At 41.1% G+C, this 26114-nt stretch overlaps 9 protein-coding genes across 11 annotated transcripts in view; 4 read left to right on the top strand and 5 right to left on the bottom strand.

Annotated features, from left to right (window-relative positions):
- The first annotated feature begins 5444 nt into the window (after positions 1-5444).
- Positions 5445-6044, top strand: LOC104821157 ((Z)-3-hexen-1-ol acetyltransferase-like). Its single transcript, XM_010551957.1, has 2 exons — positions 5445-5714; positions 5757-6044. Exons 1-2 carry the CDS (start codon positions 5445-5447, stop codon positions 6042-6044), a joined length of 558 nt encoding a protein of 185 aa, XP_010550259.1.
- Positions 6045-6483: 439 nt separating this feature from the next.
- LOC104820830 (maltose excess protein 1, chloroplastic-like) lies at positions 6484-9116 on the top strand. 2 transcript variants are annotated; one of them, XM_010551447.1, is made up of 9 exons: positions 6484-6867; positions 7077-7250; positions 7403-7693; positions 7779-7868; positions 8094-8195; positions 8295-8413; positions 8561-8623; positions 8698-8759; positions 8846-9116. In XM_010551447.1, exons 1-9 carry the CDS (start codon positions 6499-6501, stop codon positions 8926-8928), a joined length of 1353 nt encoding a protein of 450 aa, XP_010549749.1. In that variant the 5' UTR covers positions 6484-6498; the 3' UTR covers positions 8929-9116. The 2 variants fall into 2 exon arrangements, with proteins under 2 accessions (XP_010549749.1, XP_010549750.1); XM_010551448.1 differs by lacking the exon at positions 7077-7250.
- A 214-nt stretch (positions 9117-9330) lies between these two features.
- On the top strand, positions 9331-11964 carry LOC104820831 (putative mediator of RNA polymerase II transcription subunit 26). Its single transcript, XM_010551449.1, has 2 exons — positions 9331-9921; positions 11033-11964. Exons 1-2 carry the CDS (start codon positions 9419-9421, stop codon positions 11676-11678), a joined length of 1149 nt encoding a protein of 382 aa, XP_010549751.1. The 5' UTR covers positions 9331-9418; the 3' UTR covers positions 11679-11964.
- Positions 11965-12156: 192 nt separating this feature from the next.
- On the bottom strand, positions 12157-14388 carry LOC104820833. Its single transcript, XM_010551450.1, has 5 exons — positions 13948-14388; positions 13540-13787; positions 12948-13274; positions 12650-12846; positions 12157-12566 (listed from the first exon to the last, which is right to left on the bottom strand). The coding sequence occupies exons 1-5, from the start codon at positions 14359-14361 to the stop codon at positions 12157-12159; spliced, it is 1596 nt and encodes a 531-aa protein (XP_010549752.1). The 5' UTR covers positions 14362-14388.
- Positions 14389-15288: 900 nt separating this feature from the next.
- On the top strand, positions 15289-17494 carry LOC104820834 (DELLA protein RGL2). Of its 2 annotated transcripts, none has more exons than XM_010551452.2 (2): positions 15289-16035; positions 16164-17494. In XM_010551452.2, exons 1-2 carry the CDS (start codon positions 15474-15476, stop codon positions 17234-17236), a joined length of 1635 nt encoding a protein of 544 aa, XP_010549754.1. In that variant the 5' UTR covers positions 15289-15473; the 3' UTR covers positions 17237-17494. The 2 variants fall into 2 exon arrangements, with proteins under 2 accessions (XP_010549754.1, XP_010549753.1); XM_010551451.2 differs by having other exon boundaries at positions 15289-16031; positions 16160-17494.
- A 507-nt stretch (positions 17495-18001) lies between these two features.
- Positions 18002-21397, bottom strand: LOC104820835 (U-box domain-containing protein 17-like). The gene is made up of 2 exons (XM_010551454.2): positions 20900-21397; positions 18002-19037 (listed from the first exon to the last, which is right to left on the bottom strand). Exons 1-2 carry the CDS (start codon positions 21277-21279, stop codon positions 18197-18199), a joined length of 1221 nt encoding a protein of 406 aa, XP_010549756.1. The 5' UTR covers positions 21280-21397; the 3' UTR covers positions 18002-18196.
- A 179-nt stretch (positions 21398-21576) lies between these two features.
- LOC104820836 (probable calcium-binding protein CML28) lies at positions 21577-22322 on the bottom strand. The gene has a single exon (XM_010551455.2). The coding sequence runs from the start codon at positions 22300-22302 to the stop codon at positions 21874-21876; it is 429 nt and encodes a 142-aa protein (XP_010549757.2). The 5' UTR covers positions 22303-22322; the 3' UTR covers positions 21577-21873.
- An 89-nt stretch (positions 22323-22411) lies between these two features.
- Positions 22412-24525, bottom strand: LOC104820838 (mitochondrial inner membrane protease ATP23). The gene is made up of 6 exons (XM_010551457.1): positions 24286-24525; positions 23790-23911; positions 23365-23502; positions 23188-23271; positions 22809-22945; positions 22412-22655 (listed from the first exon to the last, which is right to left on the bottom strand). Exons 1-5 carry the CDS (start codon positions 24389-24391, stop codon positions 22811-22813), a joined length of 585 nt encoding a protein of 194 aa, XP_010549759.1. The 5' UTR covers positions 24392-24525; the 3' UTR covers positions 22412-22655; positions 22809-22810.
- A 588-nt stretch (positions 24526-25113) lies between these two features.
- Positions 25114-26114, bottom strand: part of LOC104820837 (mitochondrial inner membrane protease ATP23-like) — a 2673-nt gene continuing 1672 nt past the window's right edge. Inside the window, exons 4-5 of the mRNA XM_010551456.1 lie at positions 25950-26033; positions 25114-25616 (exon numbers count right to left, since the gene is read on the bottom strand). Coding sequence (XP_010549758.1) covers positions 25482-25616; positions 25950-26033 — 219 coding nt within the window. The 3' untranslated portion in view covers positions 25114-25481. The remainder of the gene's footprint in view (positions 25617-25949; positions 26034-26114) is intronic.

Below are 26114 nucleotides of genomic sequence, written 5' to 3' on the forward strand. Positions count from 1 at the left end.
AGTTAGAAGTGAATGGTTCATTACGGTTGCGGTTGCGTTTTGATATAAATTGTCAAAAAAAATATTATTTAAAAATAATTTTTTATAATAGTTTTAATTAAATTTTTCGTATCATTTGATAAAATTTTTTTACTAAATTTATAATAATTAAATAATAAATTTAAAATATAAATATTATCAATTTAAATTTTTTAAGTAAAAAAATAATTTTATTATAAAAATTATTAAAAATAATCATTATTAAACCTAAAAATTATACTATTGTATTTTTTATTAAAATATAATACTAAAAAATAATATCAAATCATAACACTAAACAAAATTATCACCAATATATATATTAATGTTTTATATAATTCCTAATAAAAATATTTTATTTTTTTGTCAAAACGTCGGAAACCGCTACCAAAACGCAAGTTGGAAGTTGCGATTAGAAAACACAAGATTGGTTCCGGTTGCGGTTGGTTGCGGTTCAACCAGTCAGTTTTTCAATCGCCCGCAACCGTCGGAAATCGCAATTACTCCGTTTGCGGGTGGCGGCGGTGCAACCAGTCGCCCCCTTAATAACAACACAATTAACGCGCGGGTTGAATAAACCAACATTAACCCTACCTTTGATAATCCAATTTCACCGCAGAAAAAACACAATTCCACCTCCAAACAACCACATTTATGATATTAATAAAACCTATAAATTAATTAAACGTGGGAATAGATATGATATTTGTTTTGGCTATAAATAAAATTCAGAATGCATTCGATTTCGACACGCGTCCCCTATCTTAATTAAACAAAAAGCAGTTGGCAAAATGTACAAAAAACGAAATTTGCAAAATATCTCACAAAAAACAATTTTTGATATTATATTTTTTTTCTAAATATCAAAATGAATTGTTATAGTACTTTTCTACGATTTTGTGGGAATCTATCTTTTAAAAATCGGTACGTTTTTCTATTTGATCTTATTTGTTCTCCAATATTTTATCTATTTCCTCTGTTTCTTATAGTTTATCTAATCTATTCAAATACTCTTTTGGTTAATTTCGTTTTCTGTGATATTCTGATCATTTTTTTTATGCACATAAGGTGTTCGAGAAAATGTTTGCAACAGAAAACTGTAGCAGATGACCTGTCGTTTGTGAAAAATGATTTGCGTTCTGCGGTAAATGACCTACAGTCTACGGTAGATGACCTACAGTATGGCAGACGACACACGATTTGCTCGCAGGCCGTAGGTCGTATGACCCGCGACACTCCCTTTCCAAAAAAGATCAATACACCAAAGACTACACTTAGATTTATTGGATTTGTTGCTAAAATATCGGTATTAAACCCGAAACTCCCGGCAGACGGCCAGTGACCCAAGTAAACGAAAGAATCGGTTACATTTTTCATATAATCTCCTCTTATAGTTAAACTAAAAAAAGAACTCTGTCCTTTTTTTATTGTATCACTTCTTCTATTTATTTAGTATTATTTCTTATTTATCTTTTTTTTTATGCGGCCTACGACCAGATCATGTGTCTCTTTGTAATAATGTAATATTATAATAATAATAAATCTTGAATTCTCAACAATTTTAGAATAAATCTCAATTAACAAAATGTGACTTAGTATTTGAACATCAACAAAAAGCCTTATGTTATAAAAATGATATATTGATTACCTTTTGTCTCATTGGGAAAAAAAATGATAAGATGGGTAAATATCGTTATACTAATAACAAGAATCGTAGAAAATTACAAGAACACCTATATGATTAAGCATAATGATACGTGTGCCCTAGATTTCTTCTTCATCTTCTTGTTCATTGCAGATTCTTTGTCCGACTACGAATAAGCTCTACATGTGCTTAAGACAGAAGAGATGATTTTTCTAAGATATTTTAATTTCTCTCTCTATCACTGTGTGTCCACGTCATGGGAGACGGACGAGAAAAAAAAATCTCCGTGATATTTACAGTTATACCCTCCACGTGTCACCTCGTGTCCGTTCTCTGGGCCCCCACAAGTAACCCCACATATATAACTAAAAATATGCAATTTATTTATAAATTTTCTAAAAGCTTAATAAAAATATCCTAGAAAATCACGGAGAACGAACACCGAGGCGACACGTGATACACATACACATACGTATACACACATATACATTAAAAAAACATGCGTCGAACCGCATCAAATTTCTTCTCGTGTATATTTTGGTAGTAAAATTCATCTATTTATTTTTTCAATTTTTGTATTTATTAAATGTTTTTTGAAGAGTTATTTTTTTTTTCTAGGTCGATATTTTTATGTTTACGAGAGGACTGGGTTGGGCCAAGCTACGGTGTACCGGTTGTTAAGCCAACCGGGCAGCTAAGTTGGTATGGAAGAACTGCTGCGCCGCGGGAAATCCTTCTTCCCCGCGCTTCATTATTTCGTAGCCATGAGCCCTGAAACATCAGCAAGTAAATCAAGGAAGTCAAGGGGACAAGGGATGCCTCTTTAATCCCTCATAGATATTTCAAAGGGAGCGACTCATTGCATAGCTAGCTACCCTCGACAAACGCAATGGTTACGGTTTTCGGCGACTTCAGTCAATTGGAAAACGCAGCATTTTAAATCGCAATTTTATACTTGCGTTTTGTTAAGTTTCAAGACGTTTGATAAAAAAAACCAAAATATACTCTTAAAAAAAACATTTTAAATTATAAAATTATTTTTTTTACTTAAAAATAAATTAAATTGATAAGATTTATCATGTTAATTTTTTTTATAAAATTGATAAATAGTTTTTTCAAATATAATAAAAATTAATTGCAACTATTGTAAAATATATATAAAAATTATATTTTTTGATAATTTACATTAAACCGCAATCGTACTCAACTAATCATTCGATTTTAATTGCAACCATAATTGCTGTCAACAGTCAATTGTCAATCAGTCAATATTAACCGTCCACAATCGCCAACAAACGTATTAAAAACGCTAACACCCACAAACGCAACTGAAGCGGCATAACAAGTCGGGCCCTAAATATTGTTTCTCAATCATTAATTCAGACTAAATTTAGTTATGAAAACTCCATTTAATGATTGAACATATTAAAATAAAAATAATGTATTTATTACAATTATGGTTAATAGATACCCTTCTTTTTGACCAACTAAGTGGTTGAAATAATAAATCAACATTATTATTTGTCGCACCCAAGTTTGGGTGGTCTAGTGGTGAGAGAACATACAAAGCATGCTCTCACTCTGGGTTCAAACCCAAGCGTCGGGAGGGACATTCACCTGGGTTTTTCCGGTCTTCTGGGAGATGTAGTCGGACCAAAAGCCCGGTGAACTTTCGGATTATAAAAAAACATTATTATTTATCGCGATACATGGTGATTTCGAGAATATATATATACGTGGAATAAAATACACAACGTTTTAAATTTCTCATATATACTCCATGTTAATCTTAATTATCTAATATGCCTCTTTCCATTCTATCATATTTTTTATCCAAATCAATTTTAAATTTTCACTAACTGATAAATTTTTATTAGATTTTAAAATAAAGTATAAAAGAATCCAAAAACAAAATCAGCTTACATTATTTATAATCTGACTGAAATATAAATGTAATAAAAAAAATTAAAAGTTAAAAATACAAGGGGTTTTTTTTAATAAAGATCCTTCTAATTCTAAGTTTAATAATTTTGTTGGACCGTTTCACAATTCTTTAATTTTTCTACTTTTTTCCCTCCCTTCTTTTCATTTTACTATTCCTAATTTATAATTAACTGTAAACACAAAACATGAAATCCTAATCCTAAACTACTCTAAACTCTCGACCACATTCTATATATGCTAAACCAATAGTAAATCCTAAAAATTTAACTTGTTCTAACCATTAAAATTTAAGATTTATTTAAAATTTAGGATTTAGATTAGCATATTAGAATTTAAGATTCTGAGTTTATTAATCATGGTTTAGAATTAAGTGTGTAAATTAGAAATAATAAAAGGAGAAAAAATAATTTAAAAAAAATTACCGAACGTTTGGTCCAATAAGATTATTAGGAGGTAAAATATATTATATAATTGTTACAAATCGATGTAATTTCTCGCTAAAAAGTAAACCACCAAACTTTATGCACTAATATTTACACAAAAAGACCCACCTCCAAATGACCAAGCTTATGATAGAAAAAAAAAACTTTTAAAAGGTGGAAATAAATATAACAATAAATAGAAACTCATAACAAAATTCAGGATGCATTCAAATAGAAATCCTCTGTCTTTTTTAATTTCTTAATCCAAATAATCACATAAGATTCTATAATTTTATCCAAACAAGCTATGGAGTCGATCTCAAAGACAACATCGTTGGTGTTCAAAGTACTTCGCCGGAAGACGGAGCTAATCTCTCCGGCGAAGCCAATGCCACATGAGCTGAAGATCCTCTCCGAATTAATTGATGATCAAATCGGTCTAAGACGACTCGATCATTTTATCTTTTTCTACAGACACAACCCTTCGTCCATATGATCAGCTCCGCCCCCGCCCAAGTGATCCACAAAGCCCTGGCCGAAACGTTCGTTTACTATTACCCGTTTGCCGGCCGACTTAGGGAGGGGCCTAACGGTGGATTGTAACGGAGAAGGTGCAATGTTTGTCGAGGCCGATGCTGACGTGGCTCTCGATGACTTCGGGCAAGATCTTCAACCCCCTCTCCCTTGTTTAGAGGAGCTTCTGCTTGATGCCGAGGGTCCGCTAGGGTTTCTTGATTCTCCATTGCTTTTATCTTCATGTTACATCACATGCCACAGAAATTACCTCAAATCACTATGGCTTTTTTTAAAATAATAATTAATATTCCCAAGACAAGTAATCAAGTTTTCTAATGATCAACATCTGTCGTTTTTTTTTTATAATATGTGATTGCCGGGAGTTCGAAATTTGGGTGTGGACAACACTTTGTGCTTCCACAACCACCAGACCATCCACACCGGACAAACAACATCTGTCGTGCCATGCCATGCTACGAACTTCTGCGGATACATTAATTACTTGCAAAGACTCATGTTTTAGAAACTGGTTTACAAAAAGAGAGTGTGTGTGTATATATCTATATATCATTTCATGTTTATAACTCTCAACTAAGAGTCTAGAGGGTATGGACGTGGTCCGGTAAGCCCTTAATTATGACACTTATTTCCTAAAACGGTGCAGGTTACGCCGTTAAAATATTGAGGTTTTATCTTCACCGTCAGCTTTAACCATGTCATGTGTGACGGTGCCGGTTGCAGACTTTTCTTAAGAACCTCGAGGAGCTGGCCGTGGCTCAAACGCGCCCTCTATCCCACCGGTCTGGGACCGTCACCTCTTGACCGCGAGGGACCCACCGCGTGTAACACACGCGCACCCTGAGTACGACGATGCTGGTTATTCCATCCCAGAGGACCCCATGGTTCTCCGCTCGTTCTTCTTCGGCTCTCAAGAGATCTCAGCCATACGCAGACTCATCCCGCCCGAACTCGGCGGCCGCGTCACCACGTTCGACCTGCTGGCTTCATTCCTCTGGCATTGCCGAACCATCGCCCTGAACCGCCCCCCAGTTTCCAAAATGCGACTGGCTATCGCCATGAGCCATAGAGACCGTGAGAGAACTATCAGAACGACCTCTGGAATTTGCGTTAAGGCTGGTGCAAGAGGCGAAATCCAGGGCGACGGAAGAGTACGTACGTCAGGTCCATCGATCTGTTAGTTATAACGACAGGCAGGCGACCGCCGGCGTTACGGGATACCTGCTGTGTCCGACGTAAGACGTTTAGGTTTGGACGACGTGGACCTTGGGTGGGGCCCGCCGGTGCACGGAGGGCTGACGGAGGGAGCCCGTTGGGGAATTAGCTGGCTCATACCGTGGAAGAACAAGAACAAGAACGGCGAGACCAGAACCGTCGTGCAAGTTATATTGCCCGAACCGGCTATGGAGCGGTTCGCGGAACAGCTCGCTCTTGTCTTCGACACTGACCAAAGCATCCAGCCGATAAGGTCTTCGCTCTAGAATTAAACGTATGCATTCCATATTAATAGTTGATGAATAATTAACATCGATAAGAATAAAAAGGGGCCGAGAAGTCGTCCTGTCCATGTCTCGACTTTATATTATATGTTGGTTGAAGAAACAAGAATTTTTATTTACATATACATATATTTTAAGATTTTATTTACGAGAATTGAAAACGGTTTCGGATCAGAAAAAATACCGTTTTGTTGGTTCGGTTCAATCCGATTTCGAAGAACCGAACCAAAACGACCACCTAATCGCAACTAAAACTCTACATGCGAACATGCTACTTACGAACTACTTCTGATAAAACCCAATGTTTTTTTCAAGGATATTTTAATTTCTCTCTCTGCGTGTCCACGTCATGAGGGAGACGGAAGAGAAAAAAAATCTCCGATCCCAACAGATGAACACATGGCATAACCGTACAAATCTCGTGATATTTACAACTATGTCCTCCACGTGTCACCTCGGTGTTCGTTCTCTGAGCCCCTCCACAAGTACGGTCACCAACCGCGTTCACTCAGTCTTCTTCGCCTGTTCGAGAAACATAACACCTTCCATGGCCGCTAAGTCCGTCGCAACGCCTCTCTCCGACCACCGCTTCTTGATATTCCCAAATTGCCCCCGCTCTTCTCGTTTCCCCACGCGCTGGCTCTCCTGTTCGTCGTCGAAGCGTGATGGCGGTCCTGCGTCCGTCGCCGCCGTTGATTGTTCCCGTGGGTTGGGCCTGACTCGGTGTAACTCGGTCCTCTCAACTCGCCGTCGACTCGTTCCGGCTCGCGCCATCGACTCGGACTTCCCCCACCCGCTTGGCCTGGTGAGATTTAAGATGCGATTGATTGAGGTGTTGAAGCTCTACCCTTGTTTGGATGCTGAGAACAAAAATTTCTCGTGTTTGCTGGAATTTCCCGACTTCTTTGTTTGTTGCATTTCGTTCAGCTCATCGAGAATTGCTTGTGATTCTGAATCTTAAATTGATCGTTGATTTTGCTGGTGGGTCTTGTGTGATTTTTTGAATCTCTCAAGGCATCTGAAGATTTTGGGAAAAGTAAAGCATACGAAGAATGGGATTCATGGACGGCGAAATTTTCCGGTGCGGCAAATCTTCCATTTCTGATGCTACAGTTACCGCAGATTATCCTCAATGCCCAGAATCTTATGGCGGGAAACAAAGCTGCCCTTTTCGCAGTCCCATGGCTAGTAATCTATTTTGATCTCCGACTAGTCATATGATATTCCACGTTGTATTCTCTAGTCTTTGTATGAAGCATTCGTCTTTATGGTCGTGTCATTGTATGGAATGCCTAATTCATTATTGTTCCCGAATCCGAGATTAAGTAATTCAAATGCAGGGGATGCTAACTGGTTTGCTAGGGAACCTCTCGTTGCTGTCGTATTTTGCCAAGAAGAAAGAGAAGGAAGCAGTTTTGGTTCAGACACTGGGAATTATTACAACCTACATTGTTCTCTCGCAGCTAAGAATGGCTGAGGCAATGCCTTTGCCGCATTTTGTCGCCACTTCTACCGTTGTGACGATGGGTCTCATTTTGAACTTTATGAATTACTTTGGTATGCTTAATGCCACAATATGGCAGTTGTGGGAAGACTTTATCACTATCGGTGGGGTCTCCGTGCTGCCTCAAGTAATCTCCTCTTTTATAACTTGTTTCCTCACAGAATCAATTTAATCCATTCAAAGCTAAACACTTTTTTAACTGAAATTTGCAGATCATGTGGTCTACTTTTATCCCGTATGTACCAAACAGCATCGTGCCAGGAGCCATGGCTTTCGTTATTGCTGTAGCAGCAGTAACCATGGTGAGCCCATTAAGTATCTTTGTTACTTTCTCCCGGTGTTTATTCTCTGTAATCTTGTAGATGGACCATTGCATAAGCTTGCGAGTCATAGTGAAGACACCGAGCAAACATTGAACTAACTGCAGATCATTTATACGATTTCCCTGTAGTTTCATTGACGAATCCTTGTGTTTCAGTAGGCAACATGCATATATTTTGTTTAACTTCCCGTTGCTAAGATTGCAGGCTCGGATAGGGAAACTCTCAGAGAAAGGTGTTAGGTTTGTTGGATCAATTTCTGGATGGACGGCAACACTCCTTTTCATGTGGATGCCCATATCCCAGATGGTATTATGGCTCTTCTTCTTCTACTCTTTTCCTCGGATCAGTCTAATCCTGTTTTTCTTTTTCTGGCGCGCATCTGATGAGGCCCTTCTTTCTTTGCAGTGGACGAATTTCCTGAACCCTGACAACATAAAAGGACTGTCTCCTTACACGATGGTACTTGCCATGATGGGGAATGGGCTTCTGGTCCCTCGAGCGTTATTTATCCGCGATCTCATGTGGTAATACCTTCAAATCTGCCCGAGCCTTTCATCTGAATGAACTGCAATGTATTGATGCGAAAATTTCAGCATTTTGATCGCCAAAGTCACGAGCTTTATTCATCTAATCCGATATAAGGACTATACCTACGAGAATTCTTGACGCAGGTTCACTGGCTCGGCATGGTCAACCCTCTTTTACGGATACGGCAACATCCTATGCCTATACATGTAAGATTCTTCAAGGGTTTGTTAGAAAATATTCCCAGCTAGAATTCAAACATAAATATCCATTTTACCCGCAGATTTAACTGTGCGAGCAAGGCGTTCTTCGTGGCGGCTACAATCAGTTTGGTCTCATGGATAGGTTCGTGGCCTCGGAAGGCAAATCCTTCATATTCGTTAGATATAATCGAAATCATCTCACAAAAAGGTTTTTCGGTTATCCGACAGGACTGACTTTGTGGGGAGACGCAGTGGCTTATGGACACAAATCCCCATTTAGATCCATGAAAGAGTTGGTTTGGGGATCATAACTCAATATATTCAGGCAAATCCCAGAGAGGAGAGGAAGCTGTATGCTACTGCTAGGTACAGCAAAGACAAGGGAGGTTGTTGCTGTTGTCACTGTGACATTTTATAGTTTCATATAATTTTGTAACGTTGTAGATGTAATGAAGAAAATGGTTCAGTTCAGACAATGAAATCATAATTTCTTATGTTATGCCCCCTTATATATATATATATTATAGGCATAATTTCGTAGATAAAAATAAAAAATAGTTACAAAATGGTGTTATTATTTCGTCCTTAACCATAGCATACAAACCCATTGGGCCTTTAGTACTGAGAAGCCCAATGGGCCCATTGACCCATAAATCATTTTCTCTCTCTCTCGCTCGTTTTTGTACTTTGCCGGTTTGCCTGAACCATAATCACGCTGTCGAAGGGCATTCGGACTGAAGCCCTAGAATCATTCAAAAATAATAGTCCTAGTGAGGAGAATCACGAGAGACGGACAAAAAAATGGAGGAATCGAAGCCAATGGCTGCGCAGCAGCAGCAGCTGCAACAACCGAGGCAGCAACAGCAACAGCAACAGCAACAACAGCAAATCCTCCTTCAACACCGACTGCAGCAGCAGCAACAACAGCAACAGCGTCAACAACAACTCCTGTTGCAGCAGTTGCAGAAGCAGCAACAACAAGCGGCGATGTCGAGGTTCCCGTCGAACATCGACGTGCATCTCCGGCCTCCTGGGTTTATTCAGAACCGACCCATCAATCCATCTCAGCCTCTCCCTAACCCTAACCCTAGTTCTAGCCCTAATTTGATTCAGCAGGCTCCGAACTTGCAGCATCAGCAGCAGAATCTTTCGAGTAATCAGCAGCTTCAGCAGCAGCAACAGCAACAGAAATTGATGCGGCCGTTGAACCACATGGAGCTACAGTTCGCTTACCAGGATGCTTGGCGTGTCTGCCACCCGGATTTCAAGCGACCTTTCACTTCTCTTGAGGACGCTTGCGAAAGGTCCGTATAATTCGAATAGTGAAATTTATGGTTTCTTGTCATATTTTGATTTGCTGGCTCTTCTATGGATTGTGTTTTCTGATATTTTGCAATGCTGAGAATGTTATTGAGAGCATGTGTATGCCTTCATCTCATGTTTTTCCTCTGAAGTTGCTAAAATTTATAAACATGGTGTCTTGTTGTCGAAATGGCATCTCCATTATGACTTACCATTATGGGCAATAGAAAAGTGAAAGAAATGATCAAAGCTACTTCTGGGTTCAGGTCATTTCTGGTGCATTCGCTTCCCGTAATGATTCAAAAATCACTTCTTTCCATGATTATTGGATGGAAGCTTTTTATCTGAGGCATTCGGTTGGATGATTTGTCCGGTTTACTTGACCCTGTAGAGGAATACAGAGCTAGCTTGATTTGGCGTATCAAAGTTTTGCTTCCTGAATGTTTTTCTCTATTGATTAAGACATACATTTTATGCCTTCCTCTTTGGTACTCGCAGTGATGTTTGTTCAACTTTTTATAACTAATATTGATAATATCTTAGAAGGGGTTGCATAAGTACATTAAAATTGTCTACTTGGTTAGGAGTTACAGCTATTCTGTAAAGTTTTCAGTTCAATACATGAAATCATGGGTTCTACTTTTGAACTGAAATACTTGTATTGCTCTGAGACTTGTTCTTGCCTCTGTCATGTATGTCCTGCAAATACTAGACGCTGTATCACTAGAAAGGTACGCCTTTTTTTAACTTCTGGGATTGATTATTGTTTCTATTTGATCCATCAGTGCGTGACTGCATGTGAGTTTCGAGATTTGCCTGTAAATTTGTTCTCATGCCGAATTCAGTGTGGTATAATTGACATGATTATTAGAGTTTTGGAAGCTATTTGGAAGCATGTTCTCTCCTTACTGGCTATAGTTTCTAGCGACTACTACATAGTTATAGCCATGGACAGTTGTTTACAGTGAAAATCTGGAATATTTGTTATAAGTTTCTGTAACCCAAATATTTCTTGTACTTTGGTTAGCCATATTCATTGCCATGATTTAACGTTGTAGATATGTTTTGTTATGGTTATTCCTCATTTTCTCTCTTCCTTCATGACTTATGCAGATTATTGCCTTACCACGTCGTAGCAGATTATGAAGCAGAAGAGGATGACAGAATCCTTGATTCAGACACAACAGGCCAGACCCTATCTCGCTCCCAGCAATGGGATAACAACATTGCTGCTAAAGTGGCAGAGTTCACAGCAACGTTTGAAAAACAAGCCCTAGCCTTTAACATAATAACTCGAAAGAGAGCCGTGGGAGAATTTAGGTCAGAGGAAAGGTTGATGATAGAACAAGCTTTGCTCCAAGAAGAGAGAAAAGCATTGTTCGAATTGAAAGCAGAGATGGATCGGGAGAAGGCTGGGCGTGAGGCTCAGGAGGCTAAGTTGCGAATGGCAGCCATGGCACAGGCAGGACAAGTAAGGTCAGAGTCGCAAGCCCATGCTGAGATCATTGCTCGCAACCCATTAAGAGCAAATGCGATTGCAAATCAGGGAAGCCATAATCCACTTAGTCATGAGATGGGAGAACAGGGACGCAACGTGAACCCTGACGAGTTGATGATGAATGGCTGGGGAAACAGCAGCCAGAGAGATGAGAAGGAACCCTCGGAAGATTTCTTGAATGATGAGGAAAATGAAAACGGAGAGACAGGTGAACAAGAGAACTGGCGTGAAGGTGGAGAATTCGATTTGAATAGCCGGTAACGAATGAAGAGAGAGGCTTCTTAGGTAAAAGGATGGGTTTCAGTGTTCTTAGGTAAAGGATGTTTCCAATACCCAATGGGACCGGGTTGGAACTATTACGTGATTGGGTCGGGTTGAAGTCTATGATCCTGAAATCTTCAAGTCAGAATCTGCTTAAGGTTGGCCACAACCCACTGTACCAAAGGGAAAACAGGTAAATGCTCTGCAGCTTCTCTGTTTTGTGTTCATAGCTTCTGTTAGATGTGCATATAAAGCTGATGATATGAAAACATTCTTCATTGTTCAATCTGCGTACCAAAATCAGGGAAAAGATCCGTACTTGTACTTTTGTCAGTACTTCAGCTATTTGATCTCTTCTGTTTCACAAACTAGCACTCAGAGTTTTTTGTAGGACAAAAAAGAAAGAAACTTTTTCACCGGTCTTAAAGGCACTCATAATAATGTTTTATTTATTATTAATCTTTTATTTAATTTTTTTTCAAAGTATCTTGAACCATTGGCTTGTGGGGTCGCAGCTAGCATCTTTGCTCAAACACTTGCAGGGGTTGGCCACAACGTTGTTCATGGAGTCGACGTCCAGACATAGCGAAGAACCGAGTCTCGTCTTGAACGACAAATGCATTTTAGAAGCCGATACCCTTTCGATCTTCGAACACTTCTTCCCGAGTTTCACTCTTCTTCCACCCGTTACATCGCCTTCCAAGCACAATACCGATCTGTGATCTTTCATCACAAGAGTTCCGATATGACCATTATAACTCCATGGCTCATGCCTCCCGCACGGTCCTAACGTGAGTTCTGACCTTCTTTTACGGGAGTTCCTCACGACGCAAAACCCGGTTAACGGGTGGAAAATCCTGTTGTGTTGATTGTGCGAAACCCCGGGTCCTGCCATTTCAGCGAAAGCTCGAGCCTTTAGAGATAGGTTTTTTTAAAAACTGTCAATGTTACTGAAAGATGAGGAATGTTACCTTTGTAGGGTGGCTGAATGACAGAGATTCTACGCAAGAAGGTGGAGTTGTGAATGTGGTGCCAGTTAGGGTTCAACATTCCGTACGTCTCGACCAAACCTCTCTTGCCTTGTCTTAGGTAATAGTCTCCGGCCAGTGCCCAGATCGCCCAGTCCACGTCTTTCTCCGCCGCCCATCCCAACATGCAATTCATGTACCTATTTAGAAAGAAGAAAAAAATCACACACGTAATATATAGACCCTACGATGAAGATAAATTCGTTTTAAACAGTGTGTGTATATATATATATACACACACCTGTTTCCGTCGCCATCTCCGCCACCTTGATTGGTCCCGAACTCGCTCAAGAACAGAGGGAACCCTTTTTCGAGAAGGAAGCCGCCATTGTTTCTAACTTTGCCAAGAATCTTGGCGCAGAAATCGTTAAGGTTGTGTGATCTCCAGGAGCCACGGCCGTCGGAGAAGCTGTACCAGTGGAGCTCGAACACGAGTTTGCTCTTGAAGCTGACGTGGACGGGCAGATGTTCGAGGAAGGAGAGGTCGGTGTCGAAGTTAATGCCGGAGAGGATTACCAGAACGTTAGGGTTTGAGGCATGCACTGCTTCTGCTCCTTGTTGCATGTACCTTTCCATATCATACACAATAATAATATATTAGTTTTAGAATTTCAAACAGAAAAAAAAAACCGTTATTTTTTAAAAAAATTTGCGAAGTTTAAGGACAACAGACAGCTTCATCACAAGCTTGTGTCTTGTCTTAAGTTAGAGAGAAAACAGATTAGCGTGCATAAGCCATGGAAGTTGCATGTGTACCTTAAAACGATGGATTAGAAAGTCACGAGTTCATGATTCCGATAGTTTAATCACATAATTAAGTAATTAAGACGTACTTGTACCAAACATGAGGGTATTCTTTAGGGCCTCTAAGCTCGTTCCTGAGGCTCATACCGATCACATTCTTTACATTCCTAAAGGACGCGGCCATTTTCTTGAGACCCAAGATCCAGAGATTAGGGTCGAATTCCGGGTCCCCGAAGAACGCATCCGGGTCGTGGTTGCCGCAGCACCATCCCGGAACCGTTTTGTGGTTGTCCAGAATCACCATCACCCCGTATCTCCCCATACTCGACACCACGGCCTGGACAAGTTTGAGCAATGCAGCTAGGACTGATATATATATACACATGTAAAGATGTGACTTTGTTGAATAGATGTGTATGTATACGTGTATATATAGTAAAGATGATCATGGTAAATGTATCATGAACATGCATATACATACATACATACATACATACCTCAAAGGCATTGAAGAGAGGAAGGTGAAGAATGGAGGGGTTATGCCTTCGAATGCCATCGAGCTCTTGGAACAGACGGTATCTCTGGAAGGACTGAGTGACGGTGACATGGAAAGCCAGAGTGTCATTGGTCATCAGTTCGAGAGGCCAAGTGAATCTGACGCAATTAAAGCCCATGAATCTGATCCTCTCGGAGATCGAATCCATTGGCTGCTTGTGTAATCCTTCGGCCACCACCGGCTGAAGATGGGACGGCCAGTTGGCGCACGCCAGCTTCACTCTGTGGCCCCTCTCGTCCACTATCCAACGCGACCTCGTCGACAGCCCGTCCGAAAATACCGATCCATCATTCGTCATGACGAGAATTGAAGACGAGAGGATGAACACGAAGCTACAAGGGATGAGCTTCGCCATGTCTGGCTGTTGAGGAATCTAATGTGGTCTGGTGTGTGTGTATATATATGTATATGTTTATATACATGATTTTTTGTGAGTTTTTCTTTGGGGATATCAAAAATAGAATTTTGAAAATTTTGGTTCTTTATTTTCTAACGTTGTAATGATGAAACAGTTGGATGGTGCGAAGAGTATAATAACATGTTCAATATGAACCATTTTGCATGCTAATTTTGTTTAATGGAATAATGTGATTTTAATTAAGCTGGTTTACCAATTAATTAAATTCCAATTTCTCTACCAATCAATTAATTTAATAACGTGTCAAACCAAAGAATATTTTTCCACGTAACCCTTCAGCCTATTGCTGTAAAAACCCGTCGGGAATGACCAAAATCTCAGGTAAATGAGCAGTGAAATTCATAATTTCGGATATTACAAGCGTTAAATAAAAATAAAAATAAAATGCGACCATATGTTCGAGTCCATCTGTCAGCGCTCTACCAAGTGTCGCAAGTATTAGTTGACACGTGGCAGCCGCACCACAACTTGAGCTGCATGTCATCTCTGCAAAACTAACCGAAACTAATGGTGCAAAAAATGAGAAAAACAAAAAAAAAAAAAGGAAAAATAATTTATAATTAGATGGGATACTGTACATATAAAAGTATATATTTACGGAAAAAAATACCGATTTATTTTTATTGGTATACAGAGGAAATAGAAAAACGAATCTTTGGTAGCTTGGATAAGGAGTGGACCGTAGGCGATAGGTTTCAGGAAAGTACAATGTACGAATACACATACTTTATAATAAAGTAACCATAATCTTATTATTGTAAAATAAAATAATTTCTGTTGTGAGGTAAAACGAATTCTTGGAAATTGGGGAAATGGAAACTAAGAACACATGCACATATATGTATATAATAATGGCTTCGTCAGTTCCTTATCTCTTAAACCCTCCAGGTCCCTCTCTCCTCTCATTGGACCTCTTCCTCTCTCTGCCTATATAACTTCACATGTCCCTTCTCAGATTCCCTCAAGCTTCCCTCGGATTGTCCCCCGAAAGCCCACAAATCTAAATCCCGTGAAGAAAAGGAAAACTTGTTCTGAGCCCCACAGAGAAGATGAAGAGAGGCCATCCCGAGACCTGGGTCGACCAATCGTCTGGTGAAGGTCCTTCGATGGCGGACAAGGGTAAGAACGCGGTTTGGACCAAGGAAGACGGAATATGCGACAGCATGGACGAGCTTCTCGCGGTTCTCGGCTACAAGATCCGGTCTTCGGACATCGCCCAAGTGGCTCAGAAGCTCGAGCAGCTCGAGATGACCCTGACTCGGGCCGATGTCACCTCCGGTGTCCTAAACGACACCGTTCACTACAACCCCTCCGATCTCTCCGGCTGGATCGAGAGCATGCTCTGCGGGTTCGACAACCCGGCGGATCTCGTCCTGACCCAGCCCGGGTTCTGCGGAGACGGATCCGAACACGACGACCTCAGGGCGATCCCGGGTCTGTCGGCGTACCCGACGGATGACCCGGACGAGGAGAATCAGAGCAAGAGGATGAGACTCGGGCCATGGTACGACCAAGCGACCGGGTCGTCCCGATCGGTGGTGCTCGTGGACTCGCAGGAGGCCGGAGTCAGACTCGTCCACGCTCTCATGGCGTGCGCCGAGGCCGTTCAGCGTTAGCCATATTCATTGCCATGATTTAACGTTGTAGATATGTTTTGTTATGGTTATTCCTCATTTTCTCTCTTCCTTCATGACTTATGCAGATTATTGCCTTACCACGTCGTAGCAGATTATGACAGCAGGGAAACATGGAGCTCGCCGACGCGCTGGTGAAGCGCGTGGGTCTACTCGCGGCATGTCAGGCCGGAGCCATGGGGAAAGTGGCCACGTACTTCGCCGAGGCCTTGGCCCGGAGAATATACCAAATCTTCCCCGGCGACACCGTATTCTCCGGCGACTCATACGACGACGTCTTACAGATGCACTTCTACGAGTCGTGCCCGTATCTCAAATTCGCCCACTTCACGGCCAATCAAGCCCTTCTCGAGGCCCTCGCCGATGCTCGTGAAGTTCACGTCGTGGACCTCGGCCTCCGACAAGGGATGCAGTGGCCGGCTCTAATGCAGGCCTTGGCCCTCCGCGACGGCGGACCTCCGTTCTTCCGTCTCACCGGCATCGGACCGCCGCGGTCGGAGAGCTTCGACGGGGTTCATCAAGTTGGTTGGAAGCTCGCTCAGTATGCGGACAACATCGGCATCGATTTCGAGTTCAAGGGCTTGGTCGTCGACAGTTTGTCGGATCTCGAACCCGAGATGTTCGAGATTCGACCCGAATCGGAGACCCTCGTGGTGAATTCCGTGTTCGAGCTTCACCCACTTCTCGCCCGAGCCGGCTCCGTCGAGAAGGTACTCGCCACCGTGAAGAAACTTCGACCGGAGGTCATGACGGTGGTGGAGCAGGAGGCGAATCACAACGGTGTCGTTTTCCTCGACAGGTTCAACGAGGCGCTTCACTACTACTCGAGCCTGTTCGACTCGCTCGAGAGCAGCGTGCAGAGTGAGGACCGAGTCATGTCGGAGGTGTACCTGGGGAGACAGATTGTGAATGTGGTGGCGGCGGAGGGGGGAGACCGAGTCGAGCGGCACGAGAGGCTGGCTCAGTGGGGGAACAGGATGAGATCGGCCGGGTTCGGACCGGTTCATCTGGGGTCGAACGCGTTCAAGCAAGCGAGCATGCTTGTGGCGATCTTCGGCGGCGGCGGAGGCGATGACTACAGAGTGGAGGAGAAAGACGGATGTCTCATGCTCGGGTGGCACACTCGGCCTCTAATCTCCACATCGGCCTGGAAACTCGGTGAGTCGCGGCGGCGGTGAGTCGACTCGGGGAGAGGAGGATTACGTCACGGAGAGTGCTAGTTATGTTTTGCTAAACATGCCCCAGCAGTTTCGTTAATTTACAGTTTTAGCCCAATGTTTTACGCTTCTGAAAGTTTAAGGACCCTTTTGGGGGTCATCGAGTTTTTTTGTTTTGGTTCCTTCCACGTCTGTCACCAAACCAGAGCGAGAAAATCAATGTGTGTAATCTAACCGCGCTGTTTCAAATTTCAATAAAATTGGTGGAAGGAATAAATAGTAACGATTTTCTAAGACCCCAAAAAATAAATAAAAAAAGATATCATGGATGCATAGATTTGGACCGACTCCATGGAAAACGTCAAAGAGGATGATGAAAGGGGAAGAGGAAACCGACTCCGAGAGTGAATGGAAGGTGTCAGCCAATTCGGAAAATGCGGATCGAAGATTTCACTTTCAGTTCCGAGGGATGGCGTCATCCGTCGCTCGCCCCACACAGCTTTGTTTGTTACGTTTCATTAAATGTTAACCAACTCGTAACATAACAAACATAGGTTTAATGAATTATAAAAAAAAAAGGCACACATAAAATAGATTGGACTGAAGCTATATATAAGATAAGATTGGTGTCATTCGCCGTAACAAAGCCTCGCGTGTGCATTGCGTGGGCACATGCACGTGGATTCCGTAACGTCGCGAATTTCAAAGGCTTATGGGTTCATGAATTTAACAACTTTAGCCTAATAATAACAATATATATGTATATATGATGTAAGAGAGGCCAAGTAAGAAACGGAACACCACATCACACTTTCATGACTTGTAAAAAAGCATATTCTTATGTACAACCAGTCTCCCGAACCACACAGGGGCCTGGACTGGCATTTACCTTTCCTTCCTCTCTTATTCTGCGCCTATTCTACTTTCACTTACACGTTTTTACCTCACGAGAGAGAGAGAGGTTTTTACATGGACGAGACCTCAGACGTGCGGTTTGAGAAAGGGGAGATCCGGGTGAGAGCAGACAAGGGATGCTCGTTCCTGCAAGTGCCTCAAGCTCTTCTCCATGCTAACCTGCACCATTTCGGCCAGCATTTTCTTCGCCTTTCCCGACTGATCTTCTCCGTCTATATGAGATATTATGTTCGTCACTATGTTTTCCAGCGTGTCTGGCTGAAGCTCTGACCTCGAATTCTCTGATTCCCTCAGCAGACACAGAAGCCTTTTAGCCTTTGCCTGAGATTTCGCCGTTCCTTGAACTGTCAGCTCGAGCAGCCCCGGGATTACACCTTCTCTAAGAATCAGCTCTCTGTATCTACTACGATCGCTCTGGCACATTGTCAAAAGCGCACCAACCGCGTGTTCCCGACCTTGTGGAGACCCGTTCTCCAGAATTTCCACAACTGCAAAAATTCCTCCTCCTTCAGAACTCAATGCTGCTCTTCCCTCTTCTGAACCCACCAAGGATTCTATCAGAGAACAACATTTCTCGGCCGTTCTTGATGATTTTTTACAGGACTTTAGAAGATCCAGTATAGATGGGATAGGGTTTGATCCTAGTATCATGCTCAGATTGTTGGAGAGAGTTGAGAGGTTGGAGAGGGCCATCACGGCATCAACCCTGGCTTGGGGGCTTCCATGCGCGACGACTTTAGCGAGAAGAGGGATCGCACCATTTGCACCGATGATAGGTTTGTTGTTAGCAGAGGCAGAGAGAGTGAGTACAGATGCAGCGGCATACTCTTGCAGTGTCGGGCTGTCTGACTGTAAGAAGCTGATAATTGGCTCCAAGGCACCAGCTTCGATGATACTGATCTTATTCCTGAAATATCAACCTTAGAATTAGGAAATTCGGAGAAGAAAAGTTTCAAATATACTATAATATGCCTTATCACCCAAATGCGCCTATATTAACAACCAGCGGAGGAATTTTGATCAATATTGACTAAAAATCCTGTACAAAAGATCATACAAGCAAATACTTCTAAAACTAGCTACGAATATTTTACTCATTATCATCGTGTGTTCATTCTCACCGGCAGAATGCACCAAAATCCAATTTCTTCCAAGTTATAGTTTTTTGACATACATGCCTGAAGAAGTTCAGATCTTCTTTTCACCTCCAAATTCACTTTTGGAGGCCTATCAAATGCAATTCAAGCAAATTTGGTAGAACCACCTACCACCAAGGGGAGGAAAACGAGCAGATCTAGATCCCTTTGTCTTGCCTGCTTCTCTAGATGGATCTCATTATTGTGAATTGATGATTTCAGAGTTTAGACCGAAGAAAAATGAGGAGAAAAGGACTGATGTATCGGCTAAGGAAGATAATCAAGGGACCTAGAAAAGCCTTGGAACTGAAATTGATTCATCAGCAATAGACAGAATTTCTTACTAGAAAATTCACAAATGATTCTTTCACTCTTCTAAAGCAGGGACCTACCGAAATAGAAAATCATAAGGTTAGGTAACTTATCTAAAGTAGGAGTTAATCCAGGTGTTACATTACTCTCCTTAACCCATCAGCATAAATACTGAAGGTGAAAGATCCCTACAAGTTCAATACATCAATCACCTAACATTTCTGATAGCAAACATGCCGTCTTAGAAAATGACCCAACTCACACAAAAGGAAAAAAAAAACAAAGGTTATTCCTGGTCATAGGAACCGAAACAGAGCCATCGGGGATCAGAATGCAATCGCTTCCCCTGCTCGAGACGTCTCACCTTGATTCAACTCGATCTGATTACCCCCATATCTATCCATCAACCGAAAGATTCACCTAATCTTGAGACGAACCAACCTCATTTTGTTAATTCTACTTATTATCTCTCTCCCTCCCCCAACCATGATAAATGATCGCTTTCCTAACAAAGGAGGACAAGAGAGAGTGTAATCCGCAATTCACTATTAACCACCATGGCTGTTTGCATTGAACATGTAAGATCTAACTGCTGAAACTGAGTGGTTCAAGAGGATTTGCAGACAACTCTTAGCAAACAAGATTGCATCTTTTAGGAGATGAGAGCCCTTTACATAACTCTAAACCCTAATTCAGGTGGGTAAACAGCACAGATTCCGGTTCCGAACCATCCAAACACCCACAAATATCAAGAAACGAAGAAGCAAAAGAAAGTATCGGACCTTATCCGCAAACAACCGCCCCTCAGCTAGAATCAAAAGAGAAAAAAGAGTAGGAGCAAAGTTAAAGTATGAAACATGGAATAAAGAAGAGTGTCCATTGGTATACTGTGACGATATATTCTATCCCCAAAATGGATGAGCCCCATGAAGATTGAATTCCCCCACGCAAAAGAAAAGAAATTCCTTCAAAAGGAAGCAAAAGGATAACTATAAAGGAAAAAAAAGATTCAGGAAGCATAGAGTATACTCCAAGCAAAAAAAAAAAAAATGCAACACCAATACACACAGATAAACAGAGAAAAGTTTATCTGTTCTAACACTGGGATGGAGTAATCTGGGCTTAAGCATACACAGGAGATTATAACGTGATTAATTGCACTAATTCTGAATTAGATCAAGAGCCTCGAATTATCACTGATTCTGAATTAAACGGAATAATCGATTTGATTGATCTAATGATAGATGGGGCTAGATTCAAGCAAAATCAGATCGAGAAATGAAACTGGAAAATCCGAATCGGAAAAGGTGGAGGAACGTACCTCTCGTCCTTGACGGCGAGGTTAAGAAGAGCAAGAAGAGCCGCCTCGTGGTGTGACTCGAGCGAGTCGACTCGGAGCATCGAAACGAGCGGTTCCACGGCCTGACTCAGGTGTCGGCGGCACCTCTGTGACGTCTTTGTGAGCCGTCGGATCTCCCTGGCGGCAACCAACCTGGAATCTGGGTCGTCCGATCGGATCAAGCCGAGAGCTCGCTGGACGGCCGCAGAAGACGACGATCCCACCGCCGCAGAAGACGACGCAACGGCCAACGACAGCAACTCCTGGACTCCATCTCCACCGCGTGGCGGGTCGCACTCGAGCGATGACACGGAAGATGAGGAGGAGGAGGCGGAGGATCTGCTCTCTCCGGCGAGGTCCATTTTCCGGAGAAGGTTGGGAGAGATAGAGAGAGGAGATCAATCTGTTGAGAGGTATACGTTAAGAGAGAGAGAGAGAGAGAGAGAGAGAGAGAGAGAGACGTGGGAGGAAGGCGTCGGCTCAACGGTTACATGATACATGTATATACAAGGATAGAATCATGTATCGTATATATAGACCGTTATATAAAAAAAATACATATATTTAAGTTACAACTTACAATCCATACGTTTTTTTTTTATATTATAAAGCATGTTATGAAAATAAAATATTAGATGGGTTCCTCCCGACAAGGCAAAGAGAGCGGATGGACTTTGTTATTTCGGTAGATATTACATAAACCTTTTATAATTAAGAGCAATATAGATACATACACGTAGAAATGATATTATAAGCGGAAGGGACACGAGACGAGATTGTGGTGGCGAACGAACTTCATTATATTTCAAGAAAGATCCACATACCCCATTACATGGATATGGAATCAAGAACAAGAACGTAACAATGGAATCCGAATCCTTCGGCTATTTGTATATATATATATATATGTGTGTGTGCGCGCGTAATAAAATGGAGCTTTTCTGTTGTTGCAAAATTTAGAAAATCTTGGCGACATCCTTCATGAGGCCGCGATTGGCGGCGGCGAAATCGGTGAACTCTTGATAAGAAATGTAACCGTCGCCGTCGGTATCGATCTCGGCCATCATACGCTTCACGTCCTCGCCCGTGACCGACCCAAGTGTCTTCAGGGACTCCCCTAGCTCGGCCGCCGATATTTTCCCGTCACCGTTGGCGTCGAATTTCTTGAAGATACGGTCGTGCTCTGCCTTTTCCCCAGCGTCCGCCATGATCGATGCGACCAGTCTCTGTTGGGCTCTCTCTTTTTTTTTGTTTGTTTGGATTTTGGTCGGTATATGTAAGATGGATGATCGCAAAGTGTTTATGGGGGTCGGACATATATACAGCCATTGTTCGGACATAAGCTTAAGGTTGCGCGTTAAATAAGGGGGATTCAGACAAAACATGTGAAGTTGCAACAGAGTTTACCAAAATTAGGACTTGACTCGATCTTCCAAATGCCTCTCATACAAACATTTTAAAATCCATATGGATTTTCTATTGAACATCAAAAAGTGAAATAAATGTTGGTGTTCCATGAGATTTATAAATCATAACTATTCATAGGGATTTGACTGCAGACACCCTTTGAGCAAACAAGTCAAATGATTTCTAACATGTTTCAGAAATCATGGATGGGATTCTTATTGAACAGCAAAACTAATGAGAAAAGAGTGACTCACATGTTTCAATCGAGTAAAGCCTAATGTCTCTCAAGATCCATTGGTTCAGGGCACAAACTTGACCAGATTCTTGGCAACTGTCCGGCCAAAAAACCAAAACCCATGATAGGTTAGCACCAAATGAAGGAAACCAAATGTTTTCTTTCTCGTTCTTTCGATCTCAGAAGAGGAACATGATCAGGTAACTTCATAGTGTAAGTGAATGGGCAGAGAGAGCATATTCATAATACCTCTAGGGAGCTCTGTCAAAAGGCTTAGTGTCGTTGTAACAAATGTCCCATATTGCTTCCATTGCATCTTTGGATGCTGCTTCTGTGCAATTTGGATTGTTACGCATCGACATCATCACCCTTCTTTTTATACAATCCTTTCAGAATTTGAAGGGGAAAAAACATGTCAAGAATCACAGGAGAGACTAGCAGCATTTCACATATGGACAGACGAAAACATATTTGATGAAATAATCATTGTCAAGGCGATGAATCCAGAAATTTCCAAAGTTAAGCATGTAACTCCCACATAAAATGAGAGTTTGCCGGTATTACTACTTTGAAATTCGGAAGAGAGAACATGTTATTAACATATAAATGTTTCAGAATAACAACTCACTTGTTCATGCCCTCTCATGTCTAGATAACCCCGCAAGAGTTCCCGCTTGAAATGACAATCGCCACTTAGATGATTTGCACGTATCTGTTAAAAATAACATTATGAGATACCAGATGTTTGGCATGTGTGTGTGTATATATATATATGTCTTGAAGACATATCTAGCATCGTTATCACCTCACTGCAAGAATGATGAGCACAATTCAACCAATCCAAATTCTTGGCACGACACTCATCATATGCATGGATTAGCTCGTGTATGACGACTTGGTTCACCTCATCTTGTATCGTCAAATAGTTACTACAGACTGTAATCTTGAGACAGGAACAAAGGAGATATAGACAACAATCAGAAACAACATGAACAACAAAGCATCAATGGAAAAGAAGACAGGGCACAATACTTGTGGTCATATCGGATTAGAAAGAATTAAGAATGTTATACGCCATATAAATGCGTGGATGCACAAACCATACTGTGATGATTCATGCTCTGGATAGATTATCAAAGAAGGCACATACATGATCAAGTAGGGAGACTCAGTAACTTGAATCGAATTCAAGAACATCTGATGAAGTAGAGTCCAAGAAATATGGTTTACCCCTTCTCCTGCGGTGTAGCCCCCGGCTATAGGCCCCTTGCAAACAACTGCGTTGATGAAATTAGCCCCCACTCTGCATCCAGATTTCTCCATTTGCTCAATCAGAAACTTCACTTTTGGGTCTAACCAAACACAAAACGAAACAAGTATGAAAATGGGTAAGACACGTTTAAAATTAAATCCATCGTGTCATGCAAAACAAGGGATTATAGTTTACTCTAAACACGAAGTTTCAAGAACCCTAATCACCATAAACCCCAAAATCGAAGTCCTAAATGAGGGGGGTAAAGGAACTTAAAAAATTTCATGACAAAATTTGGTGAATTTCAAATGAAAGCAGGAAATTCCGAAAAAAAAAACGTAAAATTGATCGATATCGCGAGCTTCGAATAACGAACAGTGTAAATTTTCCAAACAATAAAAAAAACAGCAAACAAAACACATGAAACAGGGAAATGAACGGAAACAAAGGACAAGAGATACTAAATTCTCGTACTTCGGAGACTTCTGCGAATCATGTTCTGACATTCCTCGATTGAACTTCCGCGTTGTCCATCACCGAACCGGCTGGATCCGATGGTCGGAGATGTATCATCTTCCATTCCGAAGTTCTACTTCGCTCCTACTCGTACTCGATCTGTCTGAATCCTGCCAATTCGAGTGGATGGATGTGCCTGGTCGTGTGGATCGATGTTCGGCTAGGGTTTGAGGAAGGGGTTTAATGCTGAAACTACATAACCACCCTTGTCTAAGAAGAATATTTACGAAATTATCCCATATACCATGGAGTCCAACAATATCAGGCCATCAGCCTAGCCTCTCTCTAACAATACGTTGAAATTTTGCGTAGTTACCGAAAACTCTCTACATTTTATTAAAAGAAATCCGTATTTTACGTACAAAAAAAATATTTTTAGCTGATTTCAGAGTAGAATTTATATTTGTTATTTATATTTATATATTAGATCATTATAAAGTTCAGCTAGATCAAATTTTCTCTATATATATATTATAAATTAAAACCATGTGATAAATCTTCAGGGCTATTTAACTTATACTGCGAGACGTATAGATTGAGACCAATTGATCTATAGCTTTTTATTGTCGATGCTTTATTGGAAAATTTTATATTTCATTCTGTATTCATTTTGGTTTTCCATTTCGATCTTAGGATTCTATAAGTAGAGTTAGAAATTTATACCTATACATAGCAGAATTTTATATTGAATAATAAAGAAAAAAGTAATTTAATTATATTTTGAGCTTTTCATACTTTAAATATACAGAAATGAATCATGTAACTATTCAGGGAGAACCAAATAAATGGCGATATGAATGAATGCTGAAACCCTTTGGGCAAACAAGTCAAATGTTTCTTACATGTTTCAGAAATAATGGGTGAGATTCTTATTGAACAGGCGCAAACTAATGAGAAAAGTGACTCGCATGTTACAGAGGAGCAAGCCTAATTGTCTCTCAAGATCCATTGACTCAGGACACAAACCAAGACAAAGATTCTTCATTCTTGGCAACCGTCCGGGACAAGAATCCAAAGACCATAATAGGTTGGCACCAAATGAAGGAAAATGAATGCTTTCTTTCTCATCCTCTCGGTCTCAGAAGAGGAGCATGATAAGGTAAATTTCAAAATTTGAGGGAATGGGCAGAGAGAGCACATTCACCATGATACCTCTAGGGAGCCCTGTCAAAAGGCTTAGTGTCGTTGTAACAAATGTCCCATATTGCTTCCATTGCATCTTTGGATGCCGCTTCTGTGCATTCCGGATTGGCACGCATCGACTTCATCACCCTTCTTCTTATACATTCCTTTCATAATTTGAAGGGAAAAAGCATGTCAAGAATCACAGGAGAGACTTGCAGCATTACACATACGGACAGGCAGAAATATATTTCGAACTGCATTCCTCTTCACTATAGGAGAATAATTGTTAATGAATTAACTTCGATGAAACAATCATTGTTAACCCTGAAATGAGGCGATAAATCCAGAAATTTCCAGAGTTATGAATGTAATTGTACCAATAAAACCCCATTACTCCCACATAAAAAAGAGAGCTCAACAGGTATTATTACTACTTTGATACTTGGAAGCGAGAGAACACGTTGTTTACATATCAATGTTTCAGAATAACCACTCACTTGTTCATGCCCTTTTATGCGTAGAAATCCCCGCAAGAGTTCCCGCTTGAGATGACAATCACCACTTAGATGATTTGCACGTATCTGTTAAGAATAACATTATGAGATACCAGATGCTTGGCGCATATATATATATATATATATATATATATATATATATATATA

The sequence above is a fragment of the Tarenaya hassleriana genome, unplaced genomic scaffold (assembly GCF_000463585.1).
Source record: "Tarenaya hassleriana unplaced genomic scaffold, ASM46358v1 Cleome32, whole genome shotgun sequence".
Taxonomy (NCBI): Eukaryota; Viridiplantae; Streptophyta; class Magnoliopsida; order Brassicales; family Cleomaceae; genus Tarenaya; species Tarenaya hassleriana.

What these genes read in the sequence shown, in the direction of transcription:
- LOC104820836 (XM_010551455.2), bottom strand. Translation starts at nt 22,302, where the DNA reads ATGTTTTGTCTGAATCCCCCTTATTTAACGCGCAACCTTAAGCTTATG.
- LOC104820838 (XM_010551457.1), bottom strand. Translation starts at nt 24,391, where the DNA reads ATGGAAGATGATACATCTCCGACCATCGGATCCAGCCGGTTCGGTGAT. An exon ending in GATTCGCAGAAGTCTCCGAA is followed by an intron (nt 23,912 to 24,285) that starts GTACGAGAATTT and finishes GTGTTTGGTTAG; the next exon opens with ACCCAAAAGTGAAGTTTCTG. An exon ending in ACATGAGAGGGCATGAACAA is followed by an intron (nt 22,946 to 23,187) that starts GTGAGTTGTTAT and finishes AAATTCTGAAAG; the next exon opens with GATTGTATAAAAAGAAGGGT.
- LOC104820835 (XM_010551454.2), bottom strand. Translation starts at nt 21,279, where the DNA reads ATGGACCTCGCCGGAGAGAGCAGATCCTCCGCCTCCTCCTCCTCATCT. An exon ending in CTCGCCGTCAAGGACGAGAG is followed by an intron (nt 19,038 to 20,899) that starts GTACGTTCCTCC and finishes TTGATATTTCAG; the next exon opens with GAATAAGATCAGTATCATCG.
- LOC104820831 (XM_010551449.1), top strand. Translation starts at nt 9,419, where the DNA reads ATGGAGGAATCGAAGCCAATGGCTGCGCAGCAGCAGCAGCTGCAACAA. An exon ending in CTTGAGGACGCTTGCGAAAG is followed by an intron (nt 9,922 to 11,032) that starts GTCCGTATAATT and finishes TGACTTATGCAG; the next exon opens with ATTATTGCCTTACCACGTCG.
- LOC104820833 (XM_010551450.1), bottom strand. Translation starts at nt 14,361, where the DNA reads ATGGCGAAGCTCATCCCTTGTAGCTTCGTGTTCATCCTCTCGTCTTCA. An exon ending in CTCTCTTCAATGCCTTTGAG is followed by an intron (nt 13,788 to 13,947) that starts GTATGTATGTAT and finishes AAACTTGTCCAG; the next exon opens with GCCGTGGTGTCGAGTATGGG. An exon ending in GGAGATGGCGACGGAAACAG is followed by an intron (nt 12,847 to 12,947) that starts GTGTGTGTATAT and finishes CTTTCTAAATAG; the next exon opens with GTACATGAATTGCATGTTGG.
- LOC104820834 (XM_010551452.2), top strand. Translation starts at nt 15,474, where the DNA reads ATGAAGAGAGGCCATCCCGAGACCTGGGTCGACCAATCGTCTGGTGAA. An exon ending in GTGCGCCGAGGCCGTTCAGC is followed by an intron (nt 16,036 to 16,163) that starts GTTAGCCATATT and finishes GATTATGACAGC; the next exon opens with AGGGAAACATGGAGCTCGCC.
- LOC104820830 (XM_010551447.1), top strand. Translation starts at nt 6,499, where the DNA reads ATGTCCTCCACGTGTCACCTCGGTGTTCGTTCTCTGAGCCCCTCCACA. An exon ending in GGGTCTCCGTGCTGCCTCAA is followed by an intron (nt 7,694 to 7,778) that starts GTAATCTCCTCT and finishes TGAAATTTGCAG; the next exon opens with ATCATGTGGTCTACTTTTAT. An exon ending in CAGTTTGGTCTCATGGATAG is followed by an intron (nt 8,760 to 8,845) that starts GTTCGTGGCCTC and finishes GTTATCCGACAG; the next exon opens with GACTGACTTTGTGGGGAGAC.
- LOC104821157 (XM_010551957.1), top strand. Translation starts at nt 5,445, where the DNA reads ATGGTTCTCCGCTCGTTCTTCTTCGGCTCTCAAGAGATCTCAGCCATA. An exon ending in AAATCCAGGGCGACGGAAGA is followed by an intron (nt 5,715 to 5,756) that starts GTACGTACGTCA and finishes TTATAACGACAG; the next exon opens with GCAGGCGACCGCCGGCGTTA.